Here is an 18,958-nt window from a genome sequence, read left to right on the forward strand (position 1 = left end):
GCCTTTGATGCTGGTGTCATGGTGCTCGGGACAAGAATCCTCCCTTGGTTGCAGGAGGGTTTCTCACCCTCAGCACTATTGTTATTTTGAGCTGAATGATTCTTTATTGTGGAGGTCGTTCTGTGCATTGTTCCACGTGGCATGTTTAACAGCACTCCTGGCCTCTACCTTCTAGATGTCAGTAGTATGTGGCCCCTCTCCCTCAGTAGTGACAACCAAAAATGTCTCTAGATATTGCCAGTGACCCCTGGAGGGCGAAGTTGCCCCCAAATGAGAACCTTTGGTTTAGGGAGAAGACCCAAAGACCTTTTGCAGGCAGACTTGGTGATCTGCCCCTGTTTATGCCTGTTCTAAGATGGCGGCCAGTGTCATTCCTAAGGTTCTGTATACAGATAATTTCCACCAGCACTAAAATGGGGCTGCTCTTTCTGAGGACGCAGCAGGTGAGTTTAAGGTCCGAATTGAAATATCTCACATTTGTAGATTCTTCACGGTGCGTGGGCCCTTAGAAATCACTTGAGCCGACCCCTTCATCTCTCTGGTGGTGAAACTGGGATCCAGAGAGGCAAACATTCTAGTCCCAGGGTCAGAGGGCTGATGTGGGGCAAAGCCAGGCAGGGGTCTACAGTTCTTCCATCCCAGGTCCAGCCTCTCCTCTCCCAGACTGGGCAGAGTTTATCAGAAAGTAACCTCTGTGGATACTGTCTGTTTCTGTGTGACGCCACGTCGCTTCTCTTTGCTCACTGAAGATGAAAGAATACAAGTGATACTTTAGGTATCAGGAAAGCTGATACTGCACATTCCTTACTGCAAACACTGAGTCATCCAGACCAGTGCTAGGACTGAATCACCCAGGTCTTTAATTTCTTTTCTGTCTAGGATAATTTATTTTAGTTCTTTGCTTTCTCCAGAAGTCTGCTTTCTGAATAATGATTAAGTCTGACTCTCTTTTACTTAGTTTCACTTGACTATAAAGAATTATCCCACAATGAATTTTTTTTATCATCTTTTCCTCCTCTTCCAGATGCGTATGAAACAATAATATGTGTTAAGATGTAATTTTCTTTTTGGTTGTTGTAATTGACAGCTGACAGATGCAATAAAAAGTGGAATGATATTGTCATCTAACCATAGTTTATATATTCAAAAGAAGAGAGGAGAATACAGAACCAGTCTTAAATTTTTGATACCTCGAGTAAGGCTTTACTCATTAATCTTTGGTGTTGAATATTGAACATTGTGTTTTAATCCTTCTATAGTCTAATTAATAAGAAGGTTTAAGGGCAAGATTTCCACTTGAAATTAAATGCTAAATTTCTTTTGAATTACACTTTCATTGTGAAAATTTGGATTTATTAAAAAAACTGTATTTGATAGTGGGGAATAAAACATACATTTGAAAATTGTAACTGTCTTCCAGAAGTTCTTACTGAATGATACGAAACTATGAGTAAAGAAGTTATAATTTAGTATCACATATTTACTAGAAGGTTTTTTGAAGCAGAGATGTTTATAATTAAATGACAAAATGTTGCCAAATTGGCATCTTTGGAAAAAAGCTAAAATAGCATTTTACAATGATATAAATCAGTAGAGTTTATAAAATGCTTTCTGTGTATCATCAGCCTCTTGAAGTAGGTGGGAATTATCATCTCCTTTTTATAGATGAGGGAATTGAGAAGAGAGATTTGGATTTTATTCTAGGGGTAAATCGACCCACCTTCAGCTAGTAAGTGAACATTCTAGATTCAAACCAGATGTGTGGGTTCAAAGTTCAGTCTTCTCCTGTTTACTCATTCTGTTTAAAATTTTTTTTGGATTTATTTTACTGTCACATTAAAACTTTTAAAAATAATTGCAAAAAGGAATAACATTATTAGTTGTACATTTTGAAGAAAAAGGGTGTAAGTAGCAGCATCATTTATTTTCTCTAATGTATATAAAACTTCCCCTCGACAGCATCCAAAAAAATTTAGCAGTGCTAAATGTGCAATTTGTTAGATTGCAGGATCTTCGTAGTTAAAAGAGATAGTATTTGAGTATGTGGTAAAATTAGAATTCCACAGTGGTAATAGGTATTCTTTGAGTATATCGAAATTCTGCAAGGAAAGTAGTGGTGCGATCTCCCTGTGCAAGTTGGTGAATCGAGAGAGGGTCCTTCAACACTGAAGAAACAACAAATGGCCTTGTTTTTATCCTTCCATCTCTGTCAGCCCTTGTGTTTCTTGGATAACTGGGCTGTTTGGATTGTGGGTGATAAGAAGAAGGAAAAATTTGCGTGGGTGTAATATGTTGCCTTGTACTTGGAAAGGGCAGTGGGTTCCCTCTAGCATTCTGTGCCTTAGGTCAAAAGAACATTTACTGGACGGATTTTGTCATTTACAAAACACATTCCTTCCCCTAAATATATTCTCCATGTAAATCACTTAAAGTGGGAAGGGGAATGACAACAGACTTATTGTGTCACTTGTTTCATCTTTCTAACTCTTTTCACTGCCCAGGCCTCCTGAGGGTAGCTTGGGCCAGGGGCGCATAGCTTGGTAAGCGCTGGACCAGGATTTACTTACCAGGTTTAGCTCAGATACCCTAGGCAAACTAGGAGTTGGCAGACTCTGACCTGTGGGCCAAATAAACTGTTTTTTTACATCTTTAAATCATTGGGAAAAAATCCAAAGGAGAATATTTTATGACACATGAAAATTATATGAAATTCAAATTTGAGTGGCCATGATTAAAGTTTTATTGAAGTGCAGCCATGCTCATTTGTTTACATATTTTCCACTTTCAAGCAGAGTTGAGTAGTTGTGACAGAGACTGGCCCATAGGCCCAAAATATTCACTGTCTGGCCCTTGCCCACTCTAAAAGACTAGAAACTGGGAAAGAGAGTTGGGTAGACAGGTCTAGGATGGATGGCTGTGAGGCTCTTTCATACTTTCCTTTGTTTTCTGTCAGCTTTGAGGCCCTGAAGGTGCTAATTTTGGGGAGTATACGCTGGAAGTAACATAGGCTTAAGTCAAGAAGACTAGTGAGTAGCAGCCATTTCTGGGATGACCCAGGGATCTTTAAAGCACTCATTGTCCCCAACTTGGGAGTCCGCAAAGCCCTGGACAGGTGAAAAGACGTATTCTACTTGTGGCTGATAGTTTGAGAGAAAAGAAACTAATGAACTAATAATTAATACCAGAAAACAGATGTATAGACATTTTAATACAATAAGCATGACTATTCTAAGAGATTAAGAATCAGATCACCTGCAAAATCCTAAAGGGGCCACTCTGAGAATACTGATTTAAAATGGTCTAGAAGTGCTGAGCAGTTTGAGTATTTCAGTATCTACTTGTAGGGGATGAATACCCTCCTCTGTTTCCTTTTCTCTCACACTACTCTGCTACAACACTGCTTCCCTTCTGACACCAGGTATATGGGTTTTCCACACATCAAGCTATTGGATGCTCTGGCCCCTCACTCTGTGTCCTGCTATTTAACTCAGTTCTGACACTATCTACCTGGAGATAGCGTCAGATCCCACAGGTTAAGGGCTCAGTCCCACAAGACACCCCCCCTCCACCTGCCCCTTCAGACACCAATTGCAAGTCCGGGTTGTTACCTGTGCTACTGATCAACTGGCCATAGATGGGAGGTGTCCACAACCCCCTTCTCGAGTTTGATTAATTTGCTAGAGCAGCTCACAGAGGTCAAGAGAAACATTTACTTTACATTTACCAGTTTATTATAAAGGATACAGATGCACAGCCAGATTAAGAGGTACATAGGGCAGGTTCTGGAAGGGTCCTGAGTGCAGGAGCTTCTGTTCCCATGGAGCTGAGATGTGCCACCCTCCCATCATGTGAGTGCATCGGCTAACCCGGAAGTTCATCAAATCTCATTGTTCAAGAGTTTTTATGGAGCTTAACCTGCAGCCCCTCCTTCCCCCTCCCAGAGGTCAGTGAGTGGGGCTGAAAGTTCCAACCCTCTAATCACTTGATCTTCCTGGTGACCAGTCCCATCCTAAGGCTGTCAACCCCCGCCCCCCACCAAGTCCCCTCATTAGCATAAACTCAGGTGTGCTCAAAGGGGCCTCTTTGGAGGTTACACAAGATTCCTAACCTCAGCACCTTCCAAGGGTTTTAGGAGCTTTGTGCCAGGAAGTGGGGACAAAGACCAAATATATTTCTTATTATACTACACTACTGTCTTCTGGCTTGATTAAATATTTAACATGGTTATGTTGAGAATGTGAAAATGACCATACTTTTCGTAATTAACACACCTGTTAATAGCAAGTGAACCAAAATTATTTGATGTATTTTTGTTCTGCCTTTTTATTTAGTTCATTTCATCCTGAATGCAATTTGGAGATTTTAAAAAATCTTATTTGAGAATGTTTATTGCCTGGAGGGGGCATTTTTTTGGACACTGAATGATGCTGACTAATTTGAGGAAATGGAAGTCTGCCCAGCCCTTGGTTTTAGCTCTAGGTAGGAGCTGTCTCTCTAAAACTGTGGACTTTTTCCCCTAGTTAATTTTCTCAGCATCCTTTAGGTGTGGTGAAGGGATCTGGATCATGGAAATTTCCTACTAAGAGCATTCCTTATTTCTAACAAAGCAGAGGTGTCCTGCTGCAGCATCTGGAAAACAATGGGTCATTGTCCTTTGTTTTGGGGATAACTTTTATTGAATTGTGATCACAATCAGAGAAGTGCACAAATCGTGTGTCTGGCTCAGTGAATTTTCTCAAAGTGAATACACCGTTAAGCAACACCCAGATCAAAAACAGAAAATTACCAGCCCCCTCACAAGCCTCCCTTCTGTCTTCCCCCCGCAAGGGTTACCAGTCCTACCTTCCTACAGCAGTGGTAAGTTTGCCCTTCACTTTAAGTTCTCAGTTGCCTGGGTGGTTGAGGAGGTCTGTGGAAGCTCAGTCGGACTTCTGCCAAGTGGCGTGGGAGAGCAGTTTGTTGCTCAGGGCCCTGGTCCCCTGCAGTGCTCTCTGAAGCACCTGTCGGTGTTTCCAAAGGCCTCTCACAGTCGGGTTCCGAGTCATTGCGGACAGAGAGGAGCCCTAGTGCTGTGAGTCTGTCCTTGCTGGCCTTGTCCCATCCAGCCTCAGGTTGCTGTATTGGCTGTTCCACATCCTGCCTCTGTGGGTTTTCTATGCGGCTTCTTCCTGGCTCTCTCCCCATAGCTCCCCAAGGGTGCAGCTGGCATCCAGTCTCTCAGTGTGTCCTGGCTAGATTTTCTCAGCACAAAGCTTGAACTTCATTCCCGCTGCCCCACCTCCAAACATTTTAGTTCTCTCTATTGGATAGAGCTAGTGAGGTTATTTTCATGATCAGTTCTTAGTATCTTGGGTCAAAATTGATGGTTGGTTTAACATTTATATTATATGGCTAAGTTGACGTTTATTTTGCAGAATGGATAAAAATTGTCCTTTAAATTTCTGAAATTAACCATAAATTTAAAAATTTTAATGAAATATATCTGAAGTGTAGACTGTATCAAAGTGTAGATTTGGAAACTTTAATAACTTTTTTGTAAATCAGTTTCTACTGGTTGAGTTATAATGCAAATCTAGTTTTTCCCAAATATAGTGTTATATACATATCTCTCAGACAGACATGGAACAAGCTTATTTTCTGCTCTGATGTTGTATAGCAAAATTCTGTGCTGTTCTGTTCTATGCAATAGAATATGGTCTTCTGTATGTATATTTATTCTTTTGGTTTGGAATTCTGCTCACCAAAAAACTGAACTATTTTTTCTAAAATACCACTGGTTTTTGTCTGGGTATTTAGAGGGAAAGCACTAGTCTGGACCAAGTGTGATCTGAATTCATGCCATTTATACTGTCGCCGCCTTATGCCATGCAGCCTCAGAAATGTTAAGTATCAGTTGGTAGTCGGAAGGGAATGTTTTTGCTCTGGTCTTTGCTTGCCAGTGGGTGCCGATTTGGCAGGGAGCGCAGGAAGCCTTCAAGAACAGACTCTCCACAAATGGAAGAATAAAACTCCTCCTAGACATTCAACAAATGAGCACCTACTATGTGCCAAACACTGTTCTAGGAGCTTGGGGTATGTCAGTGAACAAAACAGACAACCGGCCCTGTCCTTGTCCAGCTGGCATTCTAGTGGGGTGACAGACAGTAAGGGAAATGAGGGAGTGCTGGAGTGGTTGCAGGTTGCACTCTGAAATAGTTTATTCTAGGTTGGCATCAAAGGCAAGGTGACACTTTAGCTGAAACAGAGAGAGAGGGAATCAGCCATGAGCGTATCTGGGACAGGAGTGTTCCAGGTAGAGGAAACAGGGAGTACGAAGGCTCGAGGGCAGGAATATGCGTGACCCACTGAGGGACTAGCAAGGAGGCTCCAGGGTGGCCGGAGCCCAGGAGGGAAGGAGGACAGGGCTGGAGACGAGTCGGGGAGGTTAGGGGAGATGGGCCGCTTCTGTAGGGCTTCACTCTGTACAGGAGGTGTAAGCAGAGGGATGTGATCTGACTTCTAAAGGATTTCTGGTTGCGGGGTGGACAATAGACTGTAGAAGGCAAGGGCCGAAGCAGGGAGGCCAGGGAAGATGTGATGGGGACTCGGGTGAGCGGAGGTAGATTCTGGGTGCATTTTGAAGGTAGATTTGAAAGGCTTTGTTGGCCAATTGGATGTAGGGTGTGAGGCCTTCAAGGATTTTGGTCCAAGCCACTGAGTCTCCACACTGATGTGGCCTTTGTAGACAAGGTTGGAGTTCAGTTTTGGGCATATTAATTTTAGGATATTGTTTAGAGTTTCAGCCTTTGTTTCACCATGATCAAAATAATTCTATTTAATTAACTTTAAAAAATCTTATTTGGGCCGGCCTGGTGGCGCAGCGGTTAAGTGTGCATGTTCTGGTTTGGCAGCCTAGAGTTTGCCGGTTCAGATCCTGGGTGCGGACGTGGCACCGCTTGGCACGCCATGCTGTGGTAGGTGTCCCACATATAAAGTAGAGGAGGATGGGCACGATGTTAGCTCAGGGCCAGTCTTCCTCAACAAAAAGAGGAGGATTGGCAGCAGATATTAGCTCAGGGCTAATCTTCCTCCCCCAGCCCCCACCAAAATCTTATTTATTGGACCATATTAAGTAAATCGTACTTTTATTTTGCATTTATTACTTATACTCAAATCCATCACTCTACATCTTTGTATGGATGGGTCATTTGAGAAGTTGAATGTTTCCTTTGTCTGAATTTGTCTGACATGGACATGAAATGTTAGATGTATTTCTTTTTTCTTTTTTTAAACGTAAAGTTTTGTTTTATTCACTTTATTCAGGGAGTGCCAAGATTTTCCTTCTGAAAGAAAAAAAGTATTTCCTTCTCCTTGGCTGTTGTTAGACAAATTATTTTATCTTAGAGTAAAAATGGGAGGAAGAGGCAGCATATTTTCTTTCCTCTTTCTGGTGGGTCACCGTGTTTTTGGTAGTTCGTAGAATGTCGTTGACTCTGACATAGGTTTCTTAGGAAGAACATTTTTCCGTTAGGCAGGAACGTTGTTTAAAAATCCTCTTCTGTTTCTTCTTCTGACCCTGAGAATGCCTTCCCCTTCTGCCATCCCCATTTTCCCACAGGTGGAGATTGCCAGTTATAGCCTGATACTGTTGGGTCAAAAAAAATGACAATGATTATCTAGAAACTTTAGGTAAAGAGTTACTTTGTATATGACTTTTTGTCTAAAGGTGAAAGTCAGCTTGGTGCTTCATAAACAATACCAAAGTGTTTTCATGTTTACTCCACCTGAGCTATTTTTGTTTTAACCTTGTGCCCTTGCCTTTAAAGTTAATGTCCTTTAATGTTCATTTAAAAAAGTCCTTATTCTCCTGCTGTGGATTTATGGTGGTAACCATGCCCTTTCAACATTGACCTGTGCTTCATAGCTGAGATATAATTGTATGTTACGTTAACATTGTAACTACAATTCTAGACTAGGGGATTTCAAAAGTGCAATAGAAACCGTGGATTTAAAACAAAGAAGAAAAGTATAATCAACAAGAGCTCCTATTTAAACAATTTTGTTTTCTTTTAAATTATAAGTTTGTTAACCTTTTAGCAATATAATTTTTGTTGGTAATGATCATGATATTGTTTATCTTCTGTTGATTTAAATAGTGGTAGGAGTTAAAAACATTCTCCTGGTCAAGAATCTTATACAAGGATGGTACTATATATATAAGATTCACAAATGTGTAATATCCATTAAATATCAACACTGTTCATAAGGCTTTTCTGTCAATTGTTGGAGAAATGGGTGGTCTTGCTAATAACAATCATGGTCTAGAAGCCAACTCCTATTTATATTAGCAATGGTAATTAGTAGCAATGGTAGTTCTAAAATCAAAAGGTATAGTAACAATTAAGTCTGCTAGTCTGAATGTCATATATAATAAGCAGACATGGATCTCTGCTCTCAGTAACCTTGTAAGCTAAAGAACCTGTGAATGGAGAGTTGGACATGAATTTTAAGACTGTCTTTTATGTTAGTGAAAGATCAGGTGTGTGAGAAAACCACGGGATTAGTCAGAAGACCTGTGTTCTTCTGGTCTTGCTTCAGCCACATTGCAGCTGAGAGTATTCTGGGAGCGGAACTGAGCTCCATGGACTAGAGTTGCTTGTCCTGTCTGCTCAGGAGTCTGACAGAGTGTTGAGAATCGTGTAAGATAAGGGCCTTATAAATTGCCCAGCCCTCTGTGGGTAGTGGTGTTTTTCTAAGACAAGTGGAGGGCGAGGAGGTGCGGGGTGGTGGTTCTCTGAGCCTCTCAGAGGTTGCCGCAGTGGCTTCCATTTCCTTGTCGGCTTTGAGTCTGTGGAAGGAGGCAGGAGTTCTGGTCTGTGGCTTAACATCTCTGCATTTGTTCTGGTGGCAGGAATCAATCTTGGGGCTGCCAGTTGCACAGAAATGATCTGTTTCTTCACAGTTTGACTCATTTTCTCTCTCAGACCTGTTCTTGGGTTATGTTCAGGAACAAATCCTGCTTGTTGATGAGCTGTCTCCTTGTCTGTTTACAAAAAGTCCTAGTGTTTCGTTAATCTTGTAACAGATTCAGGCAGTGTTTCAATGCTGTCTTTCCCTTGATTTAGGTCTCTTCTTTTTTCTCCCCCATCTAGTATCTGCATCTCCAATGGATACTGAGGGGTTTGGTGAGCTCCTTCAGCAAGCTGAACAGCTTGCCGCTGAGACCGAGGGCATCTCAGAGCTTCCCCATGTGGAACGGAACCTACAGGAGATCCAGCAGGCGGGCGAGCGCCTGCGTTCCCGTACCCTCACACGCACGTCCCAGGAGACAGCAGATGTCAAGGCGTGAGTACTGGTGGGGAGGCAGCATTGGTACTGGGTGGCTTGGGGGCAGGATCCGTTTCTTCTTTCCTGCCTCGAGTTTTGATGCAGTCTGTAAATGACAGACACAAGCCAGATTCTCAGGAACTCAGAGAGGTTTTGTAAACAAGTCAGCAGCCTTGCTTTGTCTCCCTGCCTCTTGGGTTTTTCGGCCTGTCTGCCTGACCAAGCTGAGAGCCCCTATCACAGGCGGAGATGATCAGGGTAGAAAAGGGCAAAGAGCTTTGTCATGCAGGAAGCCATCACGGTAGTGCCTGCTTGGGTTCACTGACTGTTGGGTCATAAATGGGTCCTGTAAGCATCTTAGTAAATATGAGCCACACTGATGTTCCCAAGGCCAGAGAGCACTCAGTATGAGCAGAGGTTTTAAAAGCACTTGGAAGAATTGATGAGCAGTTAGTGACGAGAAGCCGTTCTAGTGAGGAGTGATTCTGTCTGCTTATTGTCACTGACCCTGAAGGCTTCCTCTGAAAGCCCTTGGAAGTGCAGGACCTGTCAGTTGATTGTAGAACAGAAAAGGGGCGAGCTCCAAGAGAGTGCAGTTGGAGCAAGGTGCTGACTGACTGGCCGGCCAGTGGCTGCTGCTGCCACATGGGATCGATTGGGCTGTTGAATCCACAGACATGTGTTTAGAGTCCCCACTGTGCTAGGCCTAGGCCATCTTTGGGGCTACCACCATGAGTGAGACATGGCCCTTGCCCTCAGGAAGCTTATAATTTGGGAGGCAGGAAAAAAAACCTTGCTGCTTTCTATAAGAAACGTGATTTACCAATGACTTACTGTGCATCAGAAACTTGGCTAGACGTAAGATTTTGTTTAATCCTCACAGCGAATATTAGGACTATTCTACCGTATTCCAGTTGAGGAGCTAAGGCTCGGAGAGGGCAGGTAACTCTCAGCTCACACAGCTGGTGACCGGTGAGCAAGATTCAAACCCAGCAAGGCTGACTCCAGAGCACATACTCGTGTCATGGAAGGATGGAGGGGTGCTGTTACTTGTGACTTGGGTGGGTCTGGAAAGTGACTGAGATTCTGTGTGAGAGATGTGGGAAATTGTCAGTCATCTGCTCAGTTTTCGCTCCTTGAATTTGAGAAAGATGTAAGTGCTGGTATTGATGTGGGGACGTTGTTTGGGGTACGTAATAAATGTCTCAGGAGTGAGTAGAGGGGCTGTATTCTTTTCCCAACCAATCTTGAGAGCTGAATGTTTTGGCTGCTCTGCTGAGTCAGTAAGGATGTTGTGGAAATTCTTCTGTAGGCCTCCCTAGAACTTTGTTTTTGAAAATACTAGTGAGGTTTGGTTCTCTTGGTATTGGTAAAGGCAAGTCAGGGGAACCTTGGCAGGGATTTTTTTACTATCCAGTCTTGTACCTAAATGCAGCCAACTGCTCCCATACAGTGTTCCCCAGCACTCCAACCAGCCTCTAGACGTTTCTGCTAATTTGGCCTCCCTGCAGGCTCCTTCCTGCTGCTTCTGGCTGCCTGCTGTTAGCCCCAGTCTTGAGCATGCAGGTTCTGTGCTGGTGTGCAAGGATGCTGCTGGAGCGAAAGGACCATGATGCCAGCTGAGTTGCTATAGTTATAATTTAATTGCATCAGCTTTACAGCCTATTAAGAGCAAAGAGGGAAAATGTTTTCTTGGTAACAATTATCAGTCATGCTCTCTTTCTTGTAAATTTCCATTCTTCCTCTTCTCTTTCTACCTTAAATTCATTATTTTAGGGAGGAGGAAGTTTGAACATTGAAAGAATGGGTATAGGGTGGGGCAGACGCTTAAAAAGAAACCAAAGGGCTGATGCCTGTATTTTTCCATCTTCTTGATAGGCAGAGACATAAAGTGTGATGTGAATATTTTAGTACAGGGTGAGGGCAGAGGAGAGAACTGAGTAGGAAAAATTTTCTTACATGAAATAAATTTTGAAAGAAAATTTTGTCTTTAGGATTTTAGTTAAGATTAGATTGTAGATTTAAAATTGAATTGTTCTTTGCTGAATTCATTTGTTTAAATATACTTTGTTGGATTTTTCATTTTAGGGGACAGATTTGATAGCTTTTTTGCATGTGCATGTTTGATATTTTTAAATTTATTCACACGTAAAGAACAATGTGCGTAACATATATAAAGGTGTAAATCCGGGATTGGCAGACTATGACCTGTGAGCCAAATCCAGCCTGCCGCCTGTGAAAGTTTTATTGGAACACAGCCACGCTTCCTCGTTTATGTATTGTCTGTGCTGCTTTTGTGCTACAATAGCAGAGTTGAGTAGTTATGACAGAGACCGTATGGCCTGTAAAACCTGAAATATTTACCGTCTGCCTTTTACAGAATAAGTTTGCTGACTCCTGGTGTAAATAATAAAATGAATGAATACCCCTGTACACATTGCACAGTTAAGAGAGAGAATATTATCAGTAGCTGTGAAGCCCTCCCTGGGTACCCATCATCAACTGCATCCCCCTCTTTTCCCATCAGAGATGTCTCATTGGATTTTTCCATTCAACTCAGAAGCCAAACAACCTAGAAGTATACAAAGAAAAAGCCACTCGCTCTCTCTCCCTAACTTTACCCTGCAAAGTAACCAGTGTTATTAATTTGCTTATTTCATGCTTTTCTCCATATTCATGCAAAGCATATGCTAACATTTATTTGCCCAAAGTTACACAGCAAATTATAACTTTACTTGTGATAATACTACTAACCTACCTTTTTAAGCACTTACTGTTTGTCAGGCAATGTGCCAAATACTTTAAATGCATTACATACTTTCTTCTTGAAAGAACTCTGTGAAATAAGTGTTATTATCTCCATTTTATAATTGAGGAAGCTCGGGTAGCAAGTGATCACGTCAGAGTTCAAATCCAGCTTGGTCAGTAAGAATCTCTCATATTCATATGGCACTTTTCAGTTCCCAAAGGATTGTCGCAGGTATTCTCTTGACTGGTCTTCACAAGCCTGAGAGGTGAGAGGTAGGATTTTTCTCTACGTTCCACAGTCGCTAAGTGCCAGGTGGAGCTAGCCCAGACCTCCTGACTTTTTCTGCTCCCCATGTATCCTGAGCACAGCTTTTGTCCTCCTAACTCTCCTGGGCCTGGAGGGTTTGACTCCAGCCTCTGTGGCTTTCTGCTCAGGAGAAGCTGCTGGCTTAAGGAAATTGGGGGAGATAGAGGGCAGGGAGCCTTTGGATTTTCCCACCCTTAGAAGCTGAAAGTTTCTGGCACGGCCTTTATTTGTAAAACCATCCCTACCTTAGATTCCCTGCCTCTCCTCCTTCAGTCCTCCCTCCACCTCCCCCAATCAGGGCTTCTGCATTTGCACTGCACAAGCCATGTACTGCACAGTTCCTCCAGGCGCCACCCACTTAAATGACTTTTCTAATAATTCTGATAGCTAGTTTTTTTAATTCCAAGGTTCTCAACCCTGGTACACCTTAAAATCGCCTGAGCACTGGGTACATTCTGACATATTATTGGTGGAGATATAGTGCCCATGGGACAGAGTTTGGCAATATTTAGTGAATTTTACTCTGGACCCAGCAGTCCCACTTCCCAGGATCTATCCCAAAGATAAATTGGCAAAAGTATGAAAAGAGTGCACATGAGAATATTCATTGCAGCATTATTTGTAATAGTAAAAATTGGAAACAACTCAAACATCCATCAGCAGGGGACTGTTGAATAAATGTGGTAGGTCTGTATAGTGAAGTGCCTTCAGTAGTACAAAGGAATGAGAAGACACACTGCCGTGGAGTGACTCCAGGACATATTGTTAGTAAAATAAAAAATACAAGCTGGAGAGAAGAGTATAGTACCCTATCATTTATTTAAGAAAGCAGGTGAAAGATATCCCAGGTTCATGGATTAGAAGAGTTAATATTATTAAGATGTTAATTCTTCCCAAATTGATCTGCAGATTTAGTGCAATCCCTGTCGAAATTCCAGCTGGATTTTTTTCAGAAATTGGCAAACTGATCCTAAAATCCATATAGAAATGTAGGAAACCTAGAATGGCCAAAACAATCTTTAAAACCAGAAGAAAGTTATAAGACTCACACTTCCAATTTCAAAACTTACTACAAAGCTACAATATAATCAAGACTATGGAATTGGCATACAGAAGACATACAGGTCAATTGAATAGAATTATGAGTCCAGAAATAAAGCCATGTGTCTGTGATTAACTGATTTTCAACAAGAGTGCCAAGAGCATTCAATGGGAAAGAGTAGTCTTTTCAACAAATGATGCTGAGACAACTGGATATCTACATGCAAAAGAATAAAATTGGACACCTACCTCATGCCATACACAAAAATCAACTCCAGATGGATTACAGACCTAAATCTAAGAGCTAAAACTTTAAAACTTTTAGGAGAAAACACAAGTGTAAATCTTCCTGACCTTAGGTTAGGCAGAGCCTTCTTAGATATGAAACCAAAAGAATCAAAAATAGATAAGTTGAACTTCATCAAAATTAAAAAGCTATAGACCTAATAAGGGATTTATCTAGAATATGTAAAAAGCTCTTAGAACTCAATAATAAAAAGACAACCCAATTTTTAAATGAGCAAAAGATCTGAATAGACATTTCTCCAAAGGAGATACATAAATGTCCAATAAGCACATGAAAGGATGGCCTAAACCACTGGCCGTCAGTGAAATGTGAATGAAAACCACAGCGAGATACTCCTTCAGGTTCACTAGGATAGCCGTAATCAAAAAGACAGATAACAAGTGGTGGTGAGGATGTGGAAAGAATTGAAACCCTCGTAGACTGGTGGTGGGAATGTAAAGGGGTGCGGCCGCTTTGGTGAACAGTCCAGCCGTTCCTCACAAGGTGACGTGTGGAGTTACCATGTGACTCAGCAGTTCCACTCCCACGTGGATACCCGAGAGAAATGAAAACAGTTGTCCACACAGAAGCTTGTACGAGTCTTCACAGCAGCATTATTGATAGTCACCAAAAAGTGATTATGTCTGAAAACTGATGAATTGATAAATAAAATGTGGCGTATCTGTGTAATGGAATAGTATTTGGCAATAAAAAAGAGTAAACTACTAATACATGCTCCAACATGGATGAACCTTGAAAACATTATGCTGAGTGAAAGAAGCTAGTTAAGAAAGGCTACATGTTGTATAGTTTCATTATGTGCAGTGTCCAGAAAGGCAGATCTATAGAAACAGAAAGTAGATTATTGGTTGCCTAGGGAGTTGGTAGGTTAGGTTAGAGCGACTGCTGATGGATAGGTAGGGCGTTTCTTTTTGGGGTGATAAAAATGTTCTAAAATCAGTTGTAGTGATAATTGTACAACTCTAAATAGAAACTACTGAATTATACACTTTAAATGTGTATAATTGTAGTACATGAATTATATCCTCGGTAAAGCTGTTTTAAAAGAGCAGGTGACACAAATGTATATACCTATCTGATAATAGAAAAAAGAAGAAATGAGTTTTAAAAGTAGCTGGGAGGCCAGCCCCATGGAAGGAGTGGTTAAAGCTCTGCATGCTCCGCTTCAGCGGCTTAGGTTTGTGGGTTTGGATCCTGGGCATGGGCCTACTTCACTCATCAGCGATGCTGTGGAGGCATCCTATATACAAAAAATAGAAGAGGATTGGCACAGACGTTAGCTCAGGGCTAATCTTCCTCAAGCAAAAAAAGAGGAGGATTGGCAACGGATGTTAGCTCAGGGGTAATCTTCCTCATCAAAAAAATAAATAAATAAAAGTACCTAGGATTTGCTTTAATCAGGTATGATAAGACACATGGACCTGGAAATGACTGTCACAGTTCTCTAGAAACAAGAGTCAGGACATGCCATGGAGGGCCACATAGGAAAGCACTGGGGTCAGTCAGGAGGCAGAGGGAGAAGGGGAAAAAGTGGGCATAAGCCTTTATTGTGGTTTCTGCAGGAAGACAAGGCAAGGCAGGGTGGCACGCTTGGGACTGGCTAGTTAGCAATAACCTCAGCGGGTTCTGGGGGTACCGGTCCTGGCTCTAGGTGTCTGGTACCTAGCCCTGGGATGATAAGGGCAGGAGACAGTGGCCCAGTAAAGGAGGTGGTTGGGTTATGGGCTCTGGATTGATTGGTTTGCCTGTGAAATAGGCACTTGCAGGCCTCTAGGAATTAGCTGACCCAGGGAGGGGCAAGTGTCAGCAAGGTCCCAGATGTCAAAGCATCAAATACAGAAAATAAAAAGGTACAATTAATATGAAAGATAAATAACCAAAAGGTTGCCTGTAGGAAAAGGGAGGGAATAAGGTGTAGAAGACAGAGACTTTTTTTATAGATTTCACTTTGGAATTGTGGAAATACTTTATATAATTATAAAATAAAATTAAATTTATAAAAGGGAAAATAAATACTTATCCAGTTGGTCACATAACCACACAGAGAGGAATAGTTCCAAGTAATGTGTTAACCTGTCTTCAGTAATCATGTTGTTGGTGCAGCGGTTGTTAACTCCTGTTTTGAGACTGTTGTGTGTATAGTGTAGGATAAAGCAAGTAAGTAGTTTTGGTGGTGATGCTGAGAAGTAGGACTTTCAGTGCGGGAGGAAGGACAACAGATAGAAAATCTATGAGGTTAACCCAAAATCTTGTGTTTTTAACTTTGAATTGGAAGGATCAGTATGAATTCATGATAATTTATCTAAGGGAAACTGAAACAAAAGTAACAACTCCATTTCTAGTTCTGCCTTTTGAAAAGGCCTAGAAACAATTAACAGTGAGCAATCTTAGTGCCCAGATAGTGGTCCCTAAAATCCATTTCTTAATAAAAGGAACTCGGCCTCTTTGGAGAGTTGGCTGATTCTAGGACTCGGGCAGTTCTGGATAAAATAAATAGGAAACACCTGTCATACCAGATAGCAAGGAAGTTATGAAGGCCTGCTTGAGTCATGGCGGAAGAACTCAGAAACCGACTTCACAAGGCTTCTACTGGCCAAAGAGGAGATGCTTTGAGCATCATAATGATAATAACTGCACTGGATTGAAATACATCAAATATGTTTAAATTCATGAGTTCGTAATGATAATAAAACAAAACTCATCAGTCATCTTGGGAGGATTCTAGAGAATCACTCATTATTCAGAGTTATCACATAGTTGATGAAGAGTGTGTCTCTGAAAGGAAATATTCCAGCTAATAAAGATAGAATACCACCATTTTGCAACCTCTAAGGAATTAATGAATCCAAGCAATGATCATCAATGTCTGCAAACATTCCAAAAAGAGAACATCAGACATTCCATACCTCTTGGTGTAAATCTGAAGTTATATAACCAAAAAAATAATGCTACCTGAATCTGATCAGACCTTTAGTGCTTACATTCAATTTGCAGGAAGTTGGACAGAAGCAGCTAGAGGAACGTGTGGAATGACGTCATGGAGATGCAATCAGTAAACCTGTTATGTGGGAAACTGCATCCTTGCTACTTTGAGGGTAGTCCATGGATCAACAACATAAGCATCACCTATGAGCTTTTTAGAAGTGGAGGATCTCAGGCTCCATCCCAGACCTACGCAATCGAAGTCTGCGTTTTAACAAGCTTCCCAGGTCATTCACATGTACATTTCAAGTTTGAGTAGCACTGCTTTACAGGACAAATAATCCAGAGCCTCTAACAAAGAAATTATAAGAAGAAAAAAGAGATGGAGCAATTTGTAGATTAAGAGAGATTTAGGAGGCATAGTAAGCATTCACAAGTAGAGACCTTATTTGTATGCCATTCAAACAAACACAAATTTTAAAATTATGAAATAACTGGGGAGATAATCTTGGATCTACTTTGAAGTAATCGGGGTGGTGGAGAGAGGAAAGTAGGTAGGGATGTAGATGAAACAGGGTTTGGCTATGACACGCAAGTTGTTGAAGCTGGGTAATGGGTACAAGGAGGTTTACTATTTTAATTTTGTATTAAATTTTTTTCACCCTAATAACAAAAAGGGGGACTTACTAAGATGGCTGTAATAAAAACAGTAATAAGTATTGGCGAGGGTGTGGAAAAGATTGGAACCACGTGCATTGCTTGTGGGTATGGAAAATGGTGTCGCTGCTTTGGAAAACAGTCTGGCAGTTCTTCAAAAGGTTAAACAGAGAGTTGCCATACGATCTAGCTACTCCACTCTTAGGTGTATACCCAAGAGAGAGGAAAACATATGTTCACACAGAAACTTGTACATGATGCTCATGGCAGCGTTTTTCATAATAGCCAAAAAGTGGAAACAACCCAAATGTCCAACAACTGATGGATGGATACATTCATAAATATAAAATGTGGCATATCCATATAATGGAATACTATTCAATAATAAAAAGCAATGAAGTACTGATACATGCTACAACATGGATGAACCTTGAAAACATTTTGCTAAGTGAAAGAACCTAACACAGAAGACTACAGCTTATATTATTTATTTGTATGAAATGTCCAGAATAGGGAAACGTATAGAGATGGAAGTTAGATCAGTGGTTGCCAGGGGCTGAGGGGGGATTTGGAGGGACATGGGGAGTGACTGCTGATGGGTAGGGGGTTTATTTTGGGGTGTGATAAAAGTTCTAAAATTGATTGTGGTGATGGTTGTACAACTCTGTGAGTATACTGAAACCCACTGAATTGTGCTCTTTAAATGGGTGAATTGTATGGTATGTGAATAACATGTCAGTAACGCTGTTATTAAAAAAGGAAGGTGGCTGTTAGACTGATACCCGTGCTCCAGGCTTCACCCAACATCAGTCAGGATCATTGTGAGGAAATTTGCCTAGGTGATTCTAATGTGCAACCAGGGGTGGGAACCACTGTATTAGAAAGTTAGCTATTGAGGATTGTAAGAAAAAAGAGGCAAGATTATCTATTTGACATGGTAGCCTGGAGGGGAAGCCTCAGGGATGGCATCATAGTTGACCTGTCTACATGGAGGAGACAAAAATCTACAGTGAGGAGCCCTCTGGGCGCACATCATCTATTTCTGTAGTACTTAGTAGAATGGAAATAAAGAAGCAACAATCTGAACAATTAATCTAATTCTCCTAAGTTTCTTTCTTCCAGAGAGTGTTCTAGATATTAGTGAGAATCTGTGGTTTTTTTTCTTTTTACTCTTCCATTGTTACGTTGCCCCAGATGAGTAGAAATAAAGCCAGCTGTGTTATTCCTGCCTGTCTTCAAAAGCATTAATTAGTCAGGTGACAGCCTCCTGGATTATTGAACTAGGCAGCAGAGAGGGATCTTGCAGAGGTACTGCATGTGGTACTTGGCTTTTGAGGAGAACTGACCTTGGATTCTGGTTTGACTGCCTTTCGCAAATCATTGATTGCCCTGGACTATTAGATTCCTCAACTAATGAGTAAAGTTTAGACTAGATTGCTCCTGAAACTTCTAAAATTTTGTGGTTCACTATATCTGTCTTTATTGATGCTGTAACTATAGGGTGGTTAGTAGTTTGTGTTCTGGAGCTTGATGACCTGACTCCGCCATTTCATGGCTCTGTGACTTTGGATAAATTGGTTAACCTCTTCGCGCCTTGGTTCCCCATCTATGAAATGGGGATTGAGACTAGCATCTACCTCATGATTTTCTTTACTATGAAATGTTTGGAG

General features: G+C 41.4%; 1 protein-coding gene across 4 annotated transcripts in view; it reads left to right on the forward strand.

The window, feature by feature from the left end:
• The window catches only part of NUP93 (nucleoporin 93), a 102,323-nt gene that overhangs the window by 8,245 nt on the left and 75,120 nt on the right, over positions 1–18,958 (forward strand). For all 4 annotated transcript variants that reach the window (XM_070611907.1, XM_070611909.1, XM_070611910.1 and 1 more), the window contains exon 2: positions 9,132–9,324. In XM_070611907.1, coding sequence (XP_070468008.1) covers positions 9,146–9,324 — 179 coding nt within the window. In that variant the 5' untranslated portion in view covers positions 9,132–9,145. The remainder of the gene's footprint in view (positions 1–9,131; positions 9,325–18,958) is intronic.

Source organism: Equus przewalskii, chromosome 3, assembly GCF_037783145.1.
Source record: "Equus przewalskii isolate Varuska chromosome 3, EquPr2, whole genome shotgun sequence".
NCBI lineage: Eukaryota > Metazoa > Chordata > Mammalia > Perissodactyla > Equidae > Equus > Equus przewalskii.